General features: G+C 42.6%; 1 protein-coding gene across 1 annotated transcript; it reads right to left on the bottom strand.

The window, feature by feature from the left end:
• Nucleotides 1–7076: 7076 nt before the first annotated feature.
• LOC102166000 (spermatogenesis-associated protein 31A6) lies at nucleotides 7077–13639 on the bottom strand. Its single transcript, XM_085003559.1, has 4 exons — nucleotides 13345–13639; nucleotides 12024–12081; nucleotides 11436–11496; nucleotides 7077–11187 (listed from the first exon to the last, which is right to left on the bottom strand). The coding sequence occupies exons 1-4, from the start codon at nucleotides 13528–13530 to the stop codon at nucleotides 7233–7235; spliced, it is 4260 nt and encodes a 1419-aa protein (XP_084859685.1). The 5' UTR covers nucleotides 13531–13639; the 3' UTR covers nucleotides 7077–7232.
• Between the last annotated feature and the right edge of the window lie 4919 nt (nucleotides 13640–18558).

The raw sequence follows: 18558 nt of genomic DNA, 5'->3' as shown, positions 1-18558 counted from the left end.
CTGTGACCTACACTACAGCTCAGGGCAACACTGGATCCTTAACCCACTGAGCGAGGCCAGGAACAGAACCGGCAACCTCATTGTTCCTAGTTGAATTTGTTTCTGCTGTGCCATGACAGGAACTCCTATTTTTTAAAATTTTTAAAATTTTTTGTCTTTCTGGGGCCACTCCTGTGACATATGGAGGTTCCCAGGCTAGGGGTCCAATCGGAGCCGTAGCCACTGGTCTATGCCATAGCCACGGCAGGATCTGAGCCGCGTCTGTAGCACACCACGACTCATGGCACCACAGCTCATGGCAACGCCAGATCCCCAACCCACTGAGAGAGAGGCCAGGAATCGAACCTGAGTCTTCACAGTTGCTAGTTGGCTTCGTTAACCACTGAGCCAGTACGGGAACTCCCTCAAGTAGATTGCTTTTAACTCTGATTATTTCTTGCCTTGAGATTATAAAAGACAGTGATAAATATTACTATAGAGTATATGAATTATGTCCTTTGAACCAAAGCTAGTTAACAAACAGCTCTCAAGTGTAGATGCTGCCATGTGTCCATCTGGACAGCAAAGGGACAAGAATGGGAGGAAGTACCTTGTCTGCCTTCAGACAAGTAGCTTCCTGGGTTGCCCTGAGAATGACAAAGAGGGCCATGGCTTGGAGACCAGGTCCCTAAGCAGTCACACCAAGCCTGGGGAGCCCACAACAAAACTATGAGGGCAGAATATTACTAGCCAGGTCCAGATGAATAATTTCCTCTGTACTGCTCTTTTGTGAAAATATTTTTCCAAATACATATTTTTGTCCCAAAAGATCATATTGGACATGCCCTATCAGGAGAAATTTTTTTTTTAATTTCTCTGTTGGGATAAACTTTTATGGTTGAAAATTACTCAGGAAAGAGTTTATCCTCCAAATACCTGCTCCTTCAACAGTGTCTCCTCAAACAGTATCTGATCCACAAGGAACTCACCATTCAGGTAATCAGATGCTTGAATGTGATTTAATCATCTCTGCACCCTCTCCCTGGTCTCCCTGTGAAATCAGGTCACCTCTTTGCATTAAAGCATTTCTATGAGAAGCCTATCAAGGTGCTGGCTATTCTCAATGCTGCCCTGCTGGTTTCTCTGAGGTGCCTAGAAGCTGTCCTCTCCACACAGAAACTGTTCCCACAAACTTCATGTCAATTTTTTGGATTTTAATTCTCAATTTGCTTCTGTTACTAAGCTTTTTTTTTTTTTTTTTTTAACCCGTATCAGGAAAACCATCATTAAAAAAAGATAAGGTTACCCTCAGCTCTAATGTGCTGAGCTTTAACTTAGTAAATTCTTAAGGCTGAGGTTTTCCAAGGAACAAAATTTCTTTTTTTCCTGTGCAATAATAAGGGTTTATTACAAAAGTAAGTACACAAATGAAAAAAATAAACAAAAATGGTATCTTCACCGTTCAATTTTTTTTCAGTTGCCTAGCCATACAAATTTTATAAAATCATATTTATTTCATTCTTATGTTTCCTACAATAGATACTAGCATTTTCTAAATCCTCATCTATCATGTCTACTGTGCATTATTTATTTTACAGGTTTCTGGCAGTTTCATCAGCACCACTTGTATATCCATAGTACCATGTGTCTGTGGAGAGCATGGATTGTGTGTCCTGGAGGGCAGCGGGCTCTTCTGGTTACCACAGTTGAGTGGCGCCTCAGTACATCTGAGTTAGGAAGACGACTTGCCTCTGTTTGAGAAATGCAGCAATTTGCATGGCTAGGGGCACATCTGTAGAAAATGATCCTGTTCTGAGAATGATTCTGATTCTGACCTGCCTCAAAGAGGTGGTTATGAAGCCTCTGGATCATCAGGTTATGAAGCCTCAGGATCTGGATGTTCCCTACTGTGTCCATAATGTGACCATGACAGAAAGTGTGACTCTGTGAATCTGGGAACATTTTCGGAAATATCTTCATGGTGGAATTAGTTATAAAAAGTGTGTGAAACAGAAAATAATATTGAAACCTGTCAATATAAACTATCTTAAGGGTTAACATTGCAGATGAACTAATTTGGAAAAAATCTTTATGCCATGGAGAATTATGAAATCATTACATAATTGCCCTCCCTCAACATTTATTCTAGAATGCCTGGTTTATTGAAATCAGTGTAAGACCCATTTTGAATGAAAATCTATATGTAAAAATCCAAATTTGTAATATGTATTAAATATCATTATAGAGCACCGTTTAAGTGTAGATTAAAAAAAATCACTTCATTTTCAGCAAAATGTTTTGATGTAAAAGTTTTTGAAAATAAAGTGGATCTGTTTTTGTTGTTTTCTCTGTTATCAAATTTTTGTATCCATTTTGTCTGGGCATATAAATTGGTAAAAGTATTTATATGATTTGCACTAGGTGAATCTTACTAAAAACAAAATACAGATGGCCACAGAGCCTGGGAATATTCATATCTTTTTAATAGATTGAGCCCCCTCAATTTCTTATTCTGGGATAAAAGTACAATTTGTCCCATAAAAATTAGACACACAAATCATCTGAGGCAATGTGGCAAATGATTGATGGTAATATTGCTGCAATGCACATTGGTCATGACAATTTTGCGCAACTTAATAAACTATGAATTAATATTGAAGGACAACACATTCAATATGTTATAGCAGTAAACTGCTTTTATGGACATTTTTCATGTTTCAGAATTTTTTGGTCACCCCGAGCAACTTAGTCAGAGGATTAAAGAATAATCACTTATTTTAACCATGTTAAAAGTGAAACTTGAAAAGGAAATTTTCCTTTATAAAATTGTTCCTAATTGATTCCATTTTGTTCTGATCAGTGAACTTACCTGCATAAATGGCAGTATTTAAAAAAATGATCTGATAGTATATTAGATGACATACATGACCATATTCCATTGTTTTGATTCAGTGATATCATAAAAGAGTACAGTAGAAACACTAATAATTATACATTTTAATTTATTTCTTTATGGCATAATAATTATACATTTTTAAATTAAAAGAATAGAAAAACTAAATTTCTTGTTGAAATAAATGTCAGGGAGTTCCCGTCGTGGCTCAGCAGAAACAAATCTGACTAGCATCCATGAGGACACAGGTTCCAATGCCTGGCCTTGATCCATGGATTAAGGATCTGGCATTGCTGTGAGCTGTGGTGTAGGTTGCAGATGTGGCTCAGATCCCACATTGCTGTGGCTGTGGCTGTGGCTGGCAGCTGCAGCTCCAATTCGACCCCTAGCCTGGGAACCTCCAGGTGTGGCCCTGAAAAGACAAAAAAAAAAAAAAAAAAAAAAGAGAAAGAAAGTCAAAAGAGCCCTCATGTCAGCTCTATTCCTCTTAGAGACAGGACTGTGATGCTGTAATATCAGTGGATACCCTTAGTGATATAACTGAGCAGGGCCCTGTGGGGCTTCTGGGCACAAAGCCCTATGCCCCACATAGATTTCTAGGAAATAGGCCTCATTCAGCCTCCTTGATCTTCCCTGAGTTCAAACAATTGCTAATCAGGGAAGGGATATATAATAAATGAAGCCTCTCACTACTCTTTATTATAAACCAAATGCTGATTAAACATACACTATCTTTAATTCAAATATGAAGGTATCCCTTTCCTAGTAATTGCATTAGGCCACATATATAATCTTATGCATAGGCTAAGTAATGTATTTTATAATACTTCAAAAATTTTTTAAAACAATGTGTTTTTAACACTATAATGAATATGAAATGGATACCAACTGCCTGTCTTTGAAAATTTGCATTTCATAGATTTAAAAATAAATCCTTAATAATCAATCCTTTAAAGTATGTTAGCTGAACTCTAGGATTGTGTAATTTTAGAGTATTGCTACATTTTAAAAAATAAATAATATTAAGAAGCATAATTTTGTCAGATTATATACTAAGAATATTAATAACTAAGAATTTTACTTGTAAAAAATCCTCAATTATTGGCTTGTTAAAAAATAAAGCAAACCCACTGGGAACTATATCTAGTCACTTGTGATGGAACATGATAGAGGATAATGTGAGAAAAAGAATGTATATGTGTGACTGGGTCACTTTGCTGTACAGTAGAAAATTGACAGTACACTGTAAACCAAATATAGTAGAAAAAATAAAAATCATTAAAAAATTAAAAAAATAAAGCAAATCCCACAAATCTAAAGAAAACATTATTATTATGCGAAAAATAATGTGTTAGTTACACAGCCCTCTAGGAAGTGAATGTGAGTCCTGGTGCTTCTTTCTTGGTTTATTTCATTCTGAGAGTCCATTTGTTGCAGGTTTTTCTTAGGTTTTCAAAGAAAGCAAGTAAGTCATCTCAGGTTCAGGTCTTGTTCCCAGTACAATAAAAAATGTGATAGATACATTTAACTGAATAATAACTAAAATTGAACCAATACTTTCTCTCATTGGAGACTGACCATGTTTTGTTTTGTTTAAACTTGGTGACTTTCAAGCGAATGAACTCCTGTGAATTAATTTTGCAAATCTACATGTGGAATGTGCAATTATTTTGTTCAGTGGCAATGGCATTACCAAAAAACAGAACTTCCTAAGCATTTCCCCAAGTAGAGAACCCCACTTAGAGTAATGCTGATAATCTCTGAGTGGCTGGTGGATCACAAGGAGGACGCAACTGATAATGCCCTTCTCATGCTTCCAGTTTGCTAAGTAGATTCGTATTCGCTAAGAAGGACTTGTCAATAGGTGACTTCTCAGGGTCCTGAAGAGGGTGTCTGTGGGTTATCTGTGTAAGGGTGTGGTGAGAAGTATCTTGGGGGCAGAGGACATATCTGTGCACTGTCTTTAAATGAACACTCAGTGAGGTTTCTATATGAGGTGTCTGGGTAAAGTCTCTGTGTGAAGTCTCTGTATGAAGTCCCTTTGGAAGATATCTCTGGGAAGTCTTTGTTAAATCTGCGCTAGGTTTCTGTCTGAGGGTCTAAGATGCAGTGTAAGGTCCATGTATAAGGTCTCAGTATGTGATCTCTGTGGAGGGTGACTGTGTGTGAAGTCTCTCCTGAGAGGTGTCTCTGTGAAGTCTTTGTATATTGTCTTTGTGTGGGTGTCCCCATTTCTGGTCTTATTGTACCTTATGGAAGACTGAGCAGTGAAAGAAGGGCACAGGGACTTGCTTCTTTCTGTTTCCTGGCTGTTCCATCAGCCTCGCTTGCCTGTGTCACTTCTCCTGGCAGGAACCCTGGAGGTTCCACCATCCTGCCAGCACTCATTTCTGGGTATCTCTGAGAGGACAGAGCAGCAGCCAGGCTCAGGGTCATAGCCTGGAGCTCTTTGCCATGGGTCCCAACCCCTCCCACAAGTCCTGGCTCCCCTCTTAGGGCTCTGCCTATTCTGCAGGCTGCCTTGAGAATTGAGGCCCAGAGGCAAGACCTGACTCCAGGGAGAAAGCAGGGGTGTGAGCATTTTTGTGTTTTGCCTGTTGAGGGGCCTGGTGGTATGGGGGATGGGGTCCATTTCTGTTGTCATCTGGATCAGGGGGCATCAGCTAGAGCAGGGCTCCACAATGGGAGAGATGCCCCCTGGCGCTGTGCCCACTGTGTACCCTACATGTGGCAGCAGGCATGAGATCATTCTAGACAAATAGTTCCTCATCTCCCTGCTTTCCCATATGTATGGGGCCAGGGGACAAGGACATTTGTGCAAAAAGCAGAGAATTGAAACACTCTTGGATTGTACCCATCTCCCCACTTTGGTTGGATCACCACCACCATTCTGTGACAAATTCTGTCTGATTACTTTTTCTCCCACCAGGCTCTGGGGTTAGCAAGGACTGGGAGCCAGGTAGAGCTTACTGTGGAATGGCAAGCCAGTCTCTCTGCCTAAGTCCCCACTTCCCCCCGGAGCAGTCCTTGGGACATGTGTTTATGTGAGGGTCACCAGTCTGGGAGTCACACCTTAAGTTCCCTAGTCCTGGATTTTTAGACTCATTGTTAAATCATCCTTTCTAGTATTCAAGTGGTGATCCTGTGTAAACATAATAAATTTTGTATTAAGAGATTAACCTTCCTAATTTGCTTTACTTCTACAAGTTTGACCTTCTGTTAACCTAGGAGGTGGCTTCTCTAGGTCTGTGTGTGTTCTTAGAGTAGGAACAAGGGAGAGTCCTGGGGTGAGGCTATGTTGAGCTATTGAACTCTTAACTTTTCCTCCCCTCTGGGCCTTTAGATGGTAGTGGTATGTCAGGGGATTCCCGCACATTTATGGTCACCTGGTGCCAATTTGCCTCCTTCCTTGGATCCAATCCTTTTTTCTTCACTTACATCCACCCTAGATTCACAGTGTTTGGCCATCAGATAAGTTAATACACACCATCACACCCCTGTTCCATTCATCCAGCACTCCTCCTCTGGGGTTAACAGAAAGGGGAAGGTAGGCGACCCATGAACATAGACATTCATGTATTTGGGGCAGGGGTCCACACAGCCCACAGCAACCTCCCTGACACTCCCCCATATACACACACGGAGGTGGAAGTGCCAACCTTGCTGCTCTAAAGTGTGGGAAAAACAGGTGGGAAGCATGATGATGTACATTTTTTTAAGGCTAAGCTAAGGGGTTCACAAGGGCACATCTCAGTTTCACTCTTCATCAGGGAGAGAAGGAGCTCTTAAAGGGCAGATGTTGTATATCCCCTACTGAGAGATCCAGGGGCAAGGTTTCTCCTGTTTCTGAACTCAGGGCCCAGTACCCCATTCCCCACAATCTTCCATCTACTTGGCTCTAACACTTTCTGGAGCCCGAGTTGGAAAGCTAAGCCCTGCCATGCCTCTGTAAACCATACAGCTCTGTAAACCCTCAAGCTTCAAAATGGGGTAGAAGCAGGAGAAAGACTGATTAAACCAAATCCTGGGGTGTGGTCTTCATAGATATTTCCCATCTCATTTTTGGAGTAGTTTTTATTTGTATAATAACAGTATTATAAGGTACAGTGTAGGGACTCAAGATAAGGAAAGAGCTTACAATGTCAGCCTCCTTCCATGCCCCCCCCCCCCACATTCTAGAAGACAAAGCACACAGCACACGAAAGCCATTATACTATGTTTTATGAGGGAGAAAAATGTATATGTATTGGGAAACATTACACACCTTGGATGAATTAATGAGAAAAACATTTTCTTTACATGAACTAAATTTTTTCTTGGAGACATGTTTTCCTACTAAAGGAAAGACTAGAGAAGCAATTTATGGTTTGCTAGGCAAGACACCTCCCCGAAGACAACAGTGCCTTGGACAGTGTTGATGGCGGGCTAGGGCACCTGGCATCCTTGACCCATGCTGGCAGGGACTGACTGGAGACAAAGTCTTCTTGGGGGATAAGGTGGGGGGTTGCCTAAGGCCTGTCGGCTCATCGTTGAATCTTACACTTTTTGAGGACTGTTGATGTCTGACTTCCCTTTCCCTGAAAGAACAACTCTGGTCCTTGAAGTTGGCTTGGTGACTGCAGGCTCTATAACCCACCATTTTCCCTTGCTCTGGGTAGAAGAGAAACTTGTGGTAGCAGGAACACCCACATACTGAAGCTTGGAGTTCCTGTCTGTGGTCATTTAACTTTGTGGCATGATGTCCATGGTGAATTGCCATTTTTTCTTCTAGAATATGACCAACAGCTGTCATGAGTGCCTGAGCCTCAGCAGTCTCACTCTTCAAGATAGATTTGCTTTTGATTGGTCCTTGGCTTTCAGTAATAGCTGAGACAGGCTTGCCTTTTTGCAAAGCGTCCTGACTTTTGACTTTTTTACTGGGGAAAATCCACTCAAACAATAGCCTCATTCTTTTTCGGAAGGGGCTTTCTGGAGGACCCTGTTTCTTCTCCGGCATGGGATGGGGACATTTGCTCCCAACAGAGCCTATTATTCCCCTGCCTTGGGCAGGGTGGCTCATATTTCCAGCTTGAGAAGTCCCTAATTCTTTAAAACTTTCTTCATGTTCTCCTGGTTTAGGTCCCCTACAGTCCCTTCTCTTAGAAATAGTGGCAATCATCTTGCTCTGGCTCTTCCATGAGTCCTGAAGTTTTGAAGTTTGGGGCTCCTGCTGCCCTAGCCTGCTCCTTGGGGCTGCCATGGGTCCACTTAATGCCTGGGAAGCTAACCTATCTCCAGTGGGCACTTTTGGGGGAGGGTATTGGGACACCCGAGAAGACAAGTTTTTTGCAGCAAGAAACATGTGTTTGGGACAGCCTTGAAGCTGGTTATCTGACTGTAGCTTCACTTTGGACTTAAACTCATGAGCGACCTCTGTGTTAAGGCATGGCTCACCTGGATGTTGGAAAGCAGACATTCTAGGGAGCAGGGAGATTTTACTGGTTCCTGGAGCCCTTAAACTCGTCATGTGTACATTTGTGGTTTGGCATTTTGTCAGCATTTTGGTTCCCAAGATAACTCTAGATTGTGGTTTAAGAGCAGAGGACTCCTTAGGCTCCACTGCCTCCCTGGCCTCTTCAGCTCTCAAAGACTGCATTCCTAAGTTCGCTTCCAGAATTGGTATCCCCTGGCTGGTGTCTTGTGAAGCCTGGCAATCCCTCTCTTCTCTTGGCTCATTCCAGGCCAATGCTGAACTTGAATGTGGCTCTAGGCTGTCCCTCTTGGCCCACTCCACAGTCTCGCTCTTCCAGGTTCTGCCCATAAGGCTGACTGTGAGGGACCGAGAAGGTGGCCTGGCCTCCCGTCCAGTCAGAGAAGCCTTGGAGGGCCCATGGTACTCACTAGCTGGGATCCTTCCCAGGACCCTCTGGGCTTCCTCACTCACAGGTGAGGGGCCAAGGAGAGACCTCACCAGGGTGGGAGCTGACTCTTTTGTTATCACCCTCTCCCTTGAATGGGCCTGAGGGGGCTTTCCAAGGAACTCTGCAAATCTGACTGTTGAACGGGCCTCAGATACATAGGTGGCTGAGGGGCAAAAGGAAAACTGCCGAATGGGTGAGGGTTGAGCTTTTTTCAACTTAAAGAGATTTATGGGCTTGAGGACCTTGAGGGGTAAGCCCCACCTATGCTTTACCCGAAACCTTATGATATGTGCTTCTAGCCCATCTCGAGTGTCTGGATCAAGGAAGGAAACCCTATGGGAGGTGTTCACACAGGGTGCCCAACTCTTCAGGATTCCCAGATTCCTGGTTTCCATGTGAGTGTCAGACTTGAGAGAAGCATGACTGACAGTGAGCCGGGATTGATTCACATCCCTAGGAATCAAATCCTTGGCAACCTTTCCCAGCTTCCTGACCAAATGGCCTTTCAGGATTTTTTCTAGATCCTTGTCTAAGCTCCTTAGTAAATTAATTCCTAAATCATTCTTCAGGAGACTCAAGTCACTTTCTGACTCCTCAGGATTCTCCTCCTGAAACTTCACTAGGGAGCTTTCTGAGCTCCCAGACAGATCTTTTGGGACCTTCCCCAGAATATGCCCCAGGCCCTTACCCAGGTCCTGGCTTCGCCGGAACCCCACCTTCTGTGCATCCTTGCTGCTTTCACCTATAAATGAAGAGGGCCGTGAGGGTCCATGCTTGGCCTTTGCTTGTCGTGTCCTTGGAAATTCTTCTTGAAGCTGACTTATCTCTAAAGACTCTTGGATCCTTTGGGGAAGCTCCCACCGGTGTTGGATGAGCCATTTTTGGAGGTGTTGTTCCAGTTGTTTCCGGAGCTCAGGACTGATTGGAAAATTCTCAGGAAGGATGGAGCCTACCCAGCTGTCCTCAGGAAATTTGGACGTGAAGACACTAGAGACTTCCTGAGATCTTTTGACCTCAGAGGATAAATCCCATGCATTTTCTAGTTGCTTCAGCAACAAGGACTGTTCTGAATGTGGAATCTCAGTTGGAGTGAGAGATTGTGGCTTATTCGGGGCTAAAGGGCAACGTATTCCACAGGCTCTAATCTGGGGTGGAGAAGAATGTGTTTCAATTGGGAGAGAAGGTTTGAGCGGGGCCTGTGTTTGGACCTGAGCCAGAGGTGTGAGCTGGAATTGAGGTATTGTTGGAATAAAAGGTTGAGATTGGAACTCCAGACGGGATAGGGGCTGGAACTGGGAAAGCAGTGGAAATATTTTAGCTTGCATTTGAACTGGGCTGGCGTTTGGAATTCTGTTGAATAAGAAAGAAGGAGATTGGGGTGCTGAAGGGCTCTCAGAGATCCAGGCAGTAGCCACCAAGGATTCACTGTGCAAAGAAGGGAGACCCCAGAAAAGCTGGTTATATTCCTGCTGTAGATGGTTGGGATATGAGAGCTGCTGAGGACAAGGCAGCTGCTCTGGTTTGTCTTTTGTGTTCCAGAAAGTTTGGGCAATTGTGGTGTTTTGATCAGCACCCAGTGCTTTCAACATACTCCCCAAGGAATCCAGGTGGCAGTCTGGGCTCATTTGTTTTAAATTTGATCCATCTTTTTCTTTCTCCTTCCAAATCTTGATCTCGACTGTCTTTGTCATTTGTATCTCTAGGAGCTTCTGGTCATCAGAGCTGAGCAAAGAGGGGCTACTAGCCTCCATCTCTCTGTCTGAGGGGCCTACTGAGAATGAGGCGTCTGGTGGGTGGTAGGAAAGGTGCTTTTCCTGGGACTTTCCCTGTGATGATCTTGAGAGGCACAAGGCTTTGGCTGCTGCCTGCCACCGGGACAGAGCTGAAGGGGGACAACCTGAGCGACCAAAGCCTGAGATGGCTGGGGCGAGAGATGTTGACCCAGGGTTGTGTGGAGATAAGTTCTGTGGAACAGTGCCCAGCGGTAGTGCCATTGAGGGATCATCCTGAGTAAGAGTTGGAGTAGAATCTTGTGGTGTGGGGGCAGAGGAGGCTGTTGGAGGTGGAGGGCAAGCCTCTGAATCAGGTGGACATGGTGGGGGAGAGGAAAGATCAAGTGGCCAGGGTGAAAGGCTGGCCAGGGGAACAGAAGGCTCTGGTGGCTGAGAGGCATTCAGGGATGTGTGTGAATGAACAGATGCTGAGGAGGTCGTCGGGCCTGGTAAAAGGGTGGAGGCCAGTGGTGGAGGGTGCTTGCTCAGAGGAGCCAATGGGGGTATGGCAGGAGCAGCATCTTCTACAGGCTCCCCACAAGGCTGGCAGACTCCAGCAGGCACTGCTTCACACGTCTCACCAGGGGTTTCTTGACATGAGAGCAGATGAAAGCTTCCCTTGTCAGGGAGCCTCCCCAGGTGGCTGTAGGAGATGGGAGAAAGAAGCTGCAGCCAGGAGTGGATGAGGCCAGGAGGGCTGGGCAGGCCAGACAGGGGTGGGCACCTGAGGCACAGGATCCCTCCTCTGCCCCCACACTGACTTAATGCTCCTGCTGTCCCTCACCCTTGGGCTTTAGCCACACCCTTCCATGGTTCCCAGTCCCATGGTGGGGTTGCCTTAGAAGCTCTGGGAAAAAGAGGTCCCAGGAGAGAAAGGGAAAGATTCTTTACCTTTGCAGAAGTGAAACCAGGCTATGAGTCTCCTCCAGTTCTTTCAGGCAATCTCTGCAAGCTGGAAATAGGAGAGACTGGGTCATGGCAGTGAATGCAGAGGCCTAAGAGTCTTTTAGGAGGCTGAATGCAATGTCCCTTTAAGGGAAAACTTTGGGGGATTAGACTCTGGAGCCCAATCATCAGTGTCAAAGGACATGTGTCCCTGACAGTGATGGCAAGGCTCACTTTACAAGGGTTTGTCCTTTGCAAAGTGCTTCCACTGTCATTACCCCTTGTGGCCCTTAAAACTGCAATTGGAGTAAAGTTAAATAACCTGAAGTTCCTATCTCCCAACTCAGGAGAGTCCACTACAGCCCATACACTCCATTTCAAGGCTCTTCATGGCTTCATTCTGAGCACAAATTACTGGGATATATCTGGGCTCTGATCTCCTTCCCAGGGGCCTCCCCAAAGTTCTATTTCTTGAAGAATGGGCTCTGCCTCTGAGGAATGGGCCTCCTCAGAGACTGTGGAGCTGGGCCTGAGGGACAGGTGCAATAGAAGCTAACTCTCGGGGGCATGCAGGGCTGAATGGCAGGGCCTTACCTTTTAAAGCTCCACTTTTCTTCCTACTCCGGCTCCTCCCCCTTGGCTCCACCTGACGCTGACAGATGAGAAAAGAATGAGGGTCTGGCACCCGATTCTCACTCTTCTCTTTCTAAACAGACTGCAGATGCTCAGTGTTCATGAACAAAATGAATTTCTACTATTGGACCTCTGTGATTTTGTTTGTAATTTTACTTATTTGTAAAATGAATAACAATATTTTCAGTTTTTCTTCTTTGAAGAATGCAAAAAAGGCTTTTCTAAGTGACATTCACCAGGGATTTCTTTCTTTTTTTTTAGAGCTGTACCCACAGCATATGTAAGTTCCCAGGCTATGGGTTGAATCAGAACAACAGATGCCAGCTTACAGCACAGTCACAGCAATGCCAGATCTGAGCCACAGCTGTGACTTACACCTCAGCTCACAGCAATGCTAGTGAGCCAGGCAGTAATCAAACCCATACCCTTATGGATACTAGTCAGGTTTCTACTCTTCTGTACCATGGTGGGAACTCCAACCACAGATTTCTTCTGTCACTGTTCCTCTGATCAAGAAACACACACATTCTCAGACCTAAATGTCCATGTGAGCTTTGTCAGATAGCATTCTTCCTCCCAAGGCCAGAACACCATGCCAACCACTGCTCTGTTGCTCTCAGGGGCTCAGCACTGCTCTCAGTTCAACACAGAAGAAAGACTCTCTTGAGACACCTGCCATGAGAAGGTGGCTGGTGAACCAGTGCTCCTGGGTCAGTCTTCCGGCAGAAATTGAACTCTTAGTAATCCAGTCCTTGGCCACTAGTCTTTTCCTGGGGCCTTCCATCATACTTGGACTCCTGGTCTGAGATCTTGGGCTGGAAATCCTCAGGCCCACTTTAACCCCTGTTTCTCCTGGGTTGTCTCTAGAAGGATGATATTCTATGCTTTCCTGACCGTTCCTGTCTCAGGAGTCTCTCCAGGAAATTTAGAAAACTTGAAATAAGAATAAGAGAAGGAGTTCCCGTTTGTGGCATAGTGGTTAACGAATCCGACTAGGAACCATGAGGTTGTTGGTTCGGTCCCTGCCCTTGCTCAGTGGGTTAACGATCCGGTGTTGCCGTGAGCTGTGGTGTAGGTTGCAGACACAGCTCGGATCCTGCATTGCCGTGGCTCTGGCGTAGGCCGGCGGCTACAGCTCCGATTCGACCCCTAGCCTGGGAACCTCCATATGCCATGGGAGCGGCCCAAGAAATGGCAAAAAGCCAAAAAAAAAAAAAAAAAAAAAAAAAAAAAAAGAGAAAGCTAAATAATCTCTGTTGGGACTGAGCCAAATGTTTCTTACCTTCCTGCTGTTTCTAAGTTTTCTAGATGGTGGTAAGGATGGATTACTCTGGAAGCAAGGAAGTAACAGGAGGAAGATCCCCAGTCCACACAGGAATGCGAGGATGGTGTCAACCACCCAGGACGTCTGGCTGGATGTCAGCCAAGTCTCAATAACGCTTTTCAAATCAAAGAGATTCTCCATCATCTGAACTGCACTGCTGCACTCAAACAACAGAGCACTGGAGATCACTTACAGGTAGAACCCAGGCCTACATCACAGGCCTACATCACAGAGCTGTGGCCTCACAAAGGGCTCCTATGGGTAGGGGGAGGGGCGAGAAGAGGAATAGGCTGAACCACTGTCCATTCCCCACCATCCAGCCCCCAGGTCCCTGCACCCTCCTGGGCTTCTAGATCCCTCCTTCCAACTACTCTCATGCTGTAGAGAGATACTAGCCAATTTTCTGTTCATTCCATCTGGAGCCCGGATGTTACCTGGCTCCTTTGTTATTAGAGATCTGGACCCAAGGCCCACTTATTTTATAACTTTTGAAAATCTGAAGTTGACTCTAGAAGTTTGGCTGTTTCCCAGGGATTTTTACACTCAAGATCTCCTTTGTCCTTAACTCCAACTTCTGCATGTCATGTTTGTGTCAAGCTAGGCAAAAAATTTAAATTTCTTTTACACTTACTTAGTTTTGTAAAATTTGAATAGTGTGTATTTTGTCCCATCTTCTCTCAGAGGGACCTACACATGAAGCAAAATTATTTTTCAAAATTCTTAACTATGAAAGAATTATATGTAATAAAAATTTCAAATGGCATTTTTGTACATTTGTAGCATATATAATTCTGGAGTTAGTAAAGTTTAAACTGTATGAAGACTTTTGAGACATACTAAACATAGACACAGAGAGACAGAGAGACAGATAGACAGACAGACAGACAGACAGACACACACACACACACACACACTCCCATTCTTCTGATTTGGGGGAGACAGAAGTGAGTAAAGGCTTGAAGTGAGATCTTAATTTCCTTCTCAGGAATTAAACTTGGGCAGGAATCTTAGTTGTTAGACCACCAGGAGCTAGAGTCTAAAAGAAGAGTTGCCTTGATTCTTGCCTCTGTTAAAAGCAAGACTGTTCCCAGGAGGCAAAAATTGTAAAAATAGGCACAAAGTTTATTTTGTAAACATAGTACATGTGGGAGGACACACAGGGAAGCAGTTTAGCAGTAAAACAGCACAATCAGAAAGGCGTGTGTATGTCCCCACTAGTGAGGAGGATTCCAACGGGTGAGTTAAATCGCTTATATGGGGGCAATTTTTCCAGGTCTTTGTTTTCCTCTGGCCAACTATCTTGCTTTATTTATCACACCTGAGCAAACCTAGGGCCCTCCCCAAAACACGTGTGCATAATGGATTCCAGTGTGGGGATTTATGGGAATAGTGACAACACCTGTTATGGGGTAGCACTCCCTCTCTTTTTGACCCCCCACCACGGAGTAGCCTTTCTGAGCATGTGTAGTGGAGGTCTCCTGGACCCCAAGGATGATAAATATGTGATCTCCTGATCTTTTACCCAAGGAGGGCTTAGCTGCTCTCTGCCCCTGCTATTATCATTATTTTAAGTGTCCACAGGAGACAAAGTCCAGCTATTTACCCTGTTCCTTTGTTATTTCTATCTCGAAGTATAAACTGAAGGCTAATTGAACATGTCTAGCCTTGAGCCCACCTATCTCCTGGCGGTAAGTGGAGGGGCAGTATAGGGAAAGGGGATTAAAATGTACAAACCTACTAGGTACAAAATAAATAAGATATAAGAATGTAATGTACAGAGCAGCTAATGTTTTATGATGACTTTATATGGGGTAATATCTATAAAAATTTCAAATCACTATATTATACACCTGAAAATAATATTATAGGTCAAAACTATACTTAGATTATAAAAAAAATCCAGTTCAAAATATCTAAAGTGCTGCTGTTAAGGAATCCTCTTTTAAAGATATAATTCTCTTCAAATTAGTCTATAAATAGGACATTCCAAACAAATGACAAGTGTTTTATTTATTTGCATGTATTGGGACAAGCTGATTTTAAAATTTTTATGGAAACTAAGTGTGAAATAATCAAGACAATTTTAAAGATGGAAAAAACAAAGTAGAAAGGTATTGTATTGATGTAATTAATGTAGGTTGAATTGGCCAAGCAATAGACAGGTACACAGATTAAACAGAAATAGCATAGAAATCATTTCAATGGGTTAATGATTAGGTAATAACTGACCTACTCCCCACAGTCATTAAAAGTTAAAGGTGACTCAACATTTTTCCCTTTTAGCTTTCTTAACAATTTCAAAGATTTATAGCTCTACTTTTTTATTTTATTTTATTTTTTTGCTTTTTTAGGGCCACACTGTGGATGTTCCCAGGCTAGGGGTCGAGTCAGAGATATAGCTGCTGGCCTACACTACAGCCACTGCAACGTGGGATCTGAGCCGTGTCTGTGAACTACACCATAGCTCAAGGCAATGCCGGATCCCGAACCCAATGAACAAGGCCAGGGATTGACCCACATCCTCATGGATGCTAGTTGGATTGGTTTCTGCTGTGCCACAATGGGAACTCCTATAGCTCTACTGAGTATCAAATAAAGTCCTCTGGAGTTCCCGTCGTGGCGCAGTGGTTAACGAATCCGACTAGGAACCATGAGGTTGCGGGTTCGGTCCCTGCCCTTGCTCAGTGGGTTAAGGATCCGGGGTTACAGTGAGCTGTGGTGTAGGTTGCAGATGTGGCTCGGATCCCGCATTGCTGTGGCTCTGGCGTAGGCCGGTGGCTACAGCTCTGATTCAACCCCTAGCCTAGGAACCTCCATATGCCGCAGGAGCAGCCCAAGAAATAGCAACAACAACAACAAAAAAGACAAAAGACAAAAGACAAAAAAAAAAAAAAAAAAAGTCCTCTGGCAAACAGTGAGTTGTAGCTTTCAGATATCACAGTTTTTAGGAAAGTATAACTTCTAGAGTAATAAGAACTTTTAAGCAAAAAGTCTTTGTAAGTTCTCTTACTGAATTTTTTAAGATTGCTGTCAGAAATGATTACAACTAGAAAAGTTTTATTTCCAAATTTAGACTATCATATAAAGTTCAGAAAAAAACAGGGAGAAGAGGAAAAAAAAAAAGATGTCCCTATTAATTAGAAGAATTTGAGGAATCTTGTAACTATAGCAGACCTTTGGTATTCTACATAAATCTGCAAAAGTTGGGATCTGCCTATGCTACTAAGAAATTAGAGGAAAATATTGGCCATCCTTACCCTCAGATTAGGAACACTGTGCTTTCCAAAACAAATGAAAGAAAAAGACATTTTTGTATAGTAGCTGCCCTAATGCAATTGAAATGAGCTCTTATTTCCCCTTATTCATTCTCAGCATTTTGCACACACTATCAGTGTTAAAAAATGGAATGAGACTGGCAGCTTTCTGCAAAATGTTTCTTTAAAATTCGTGTGTCCTATGAATAACTAATAAAATGACATTTTCCCTACTAAACTTTCTTGCCAAAATAACAATCACAGAAGTTGTAATAGTTGTTTTTGGTGCCTAACACATTAACAACAACAACAACAAATCCCCCAAGTGATTTATCCTATTCCCTAGGGGGATATTTATAGCTTGTCTACCCTGCTGCCTTTAGAGAACCCATGCTCTGGTCTTTCCAAAAGGAGTCTTAATTAGGCAGTGGGATTTCAGTCCCAAATTTTGGATATAATCTTTCATTAAATACATCTTATTTTTCAGATTATTTAATTCATGTTAATTTGTATCTTCTTATATCCATTACAGGTTTCTTCGTTTTTTTTTTTTTTAAAGAATGACATTCTTAGCCATTTTCTTTTAGTTTTATCTTTTCAAGTTTCAAACTTTGATACCTGCATTTTAAAAAAAAAAAATTCAGAAAATTTTATTTTTCAAACGCTGTAGGATTGTGATGCCTAATATTAGTCATTCGTATCTTTTGCTGCAAATCCATACAAAGAAAAGTTTGGGAATTTAGCAATCAAATGAAAGTAGTATTTACTAGACTCTATAGAGATTCATTATACCAGAAGCAGACACTAGATTGAATGTTTTGCCTATAAACCAGAAATACATATGCTATTGATGAGTATAGTACAATAAAAATAGCAAGTTGAAAATAGTAGACAAATGCCTTTATGTTGGCAGAAGAGGAAATTAGTGACACAGCTAGAACCAAGACCCAGGTTTCCTGGCTTCTCCTCTAAGCCTTTTTATATTGGACCCAGAGATATAAATTTTCACACATATGTGGAATGTAGTTGCTAGTGTTGGCAACAATGACAACATTAATAACTATTATTCAGTGTGTCCAGTAGGTTGCTACATTTTTTTACTCTGTGTCCCAAATGCCCAGCACAGCGCCTGTGAAAAAGAAGGTGAACATTACTTGACTGAAGACAGCGTTACATAGGGCTCTTTCACCCGCATCAGTCCTTGTATTACTAATAAGGATATTCTATTAAAATATATCCTTTATTTTGATTTTGAACCTGTGGTTTTTCAATTTATGAAGTTAACAAGGAAATAAATACCATGAAAGGATTTTTTTAAAATTAATGATAAAATTCTGTGAAATGAATATCTAAATATTGTGTTACTATTTATATTTGTATTAATGATCATTTAAATATTATCCTGACACTGATTTTAGAAAAGAAGTTACATGCTTAATTATCTTGAAAATACTGTCTCATGCTTGCACAAATCACTACTCCTGTTCTTAATTTGTCTCTTTCTTCTCTGTGGTTATTTAGATCAGGAGTTGGCAAACTATGGTTTATGGTTCAGATTCAGACTGCTGCAGATTTTTTTTTTTAATTTTATGGTTGCACCCATGGCATATGGAAGTTCCCCTACCAGGGACTGAATCCAAGCCAAAGCTGCAGCTACAACAGAAATTTTAACCCATTGCGCCTGCCCAGGGATGGAACCCTCACATCTGCAGCGAGACCAGAGGTGCTTCAGTCAGATTTTTAACCCATTGCACCACAGCAGGAACTCCCTGATGCAGATTTTTGTACAGCACATGAATAGTAATGATTTTTGGATTTTTTAAATGTTGAAAAAATAAAGAATATTTTTCTGATGGATAGAATTTGCATGAAATTTAAACTTCATTATCTGTAATTTTTTCAAAGGAATGAGTATGTC

This window comes from Sus scrofa, chromosome 1 (assembly GCF_054392235.1).
Source record: "Sus scrofa isolate SSC_HxYL_T2T_F1_AM1 chromosome 1, Sscrofa_HxYL_maternal_Yorkshire_Landrace_v2.0, whole genome shotgun sequence".
NCBI lineage: Eukaryota > Metazoa > Chordata > Mammalia > Artiodactyla > Suidae > Sus > Sus scrofa.
The sequence above is the reverse complement of the archived record's forward strand: the minus strand, read 5'-3'. Positions and strand labels throughout refer to the sequence as shown.

Excerpts from the sequence above, each read along its gene's own strand:
- LOC102166000 (XM_085003559.1), bottom strand. The coding sequence starts at position 13,530 with ATGATGGAGAATCTCTTTGATTTGAAAAGCGTTATTGAGACTTGGCTG. Across the intron at positions 12,082-13,344 it reads AACTTAGAAACAGCAGGAAG|CGTCAGGTGGAGCCAAGGGG; the intron begins GTAAGAAACATT and ends CTCATCTGTCAG. Across the intron at positions 11,188-11,435 it reads CTGGTTTCACTTCTGCAAAG|CCACCTGGGGAGGCTCCCTG; the intron begins GTAAAGAATCTT and ends CATCTCCTACAG.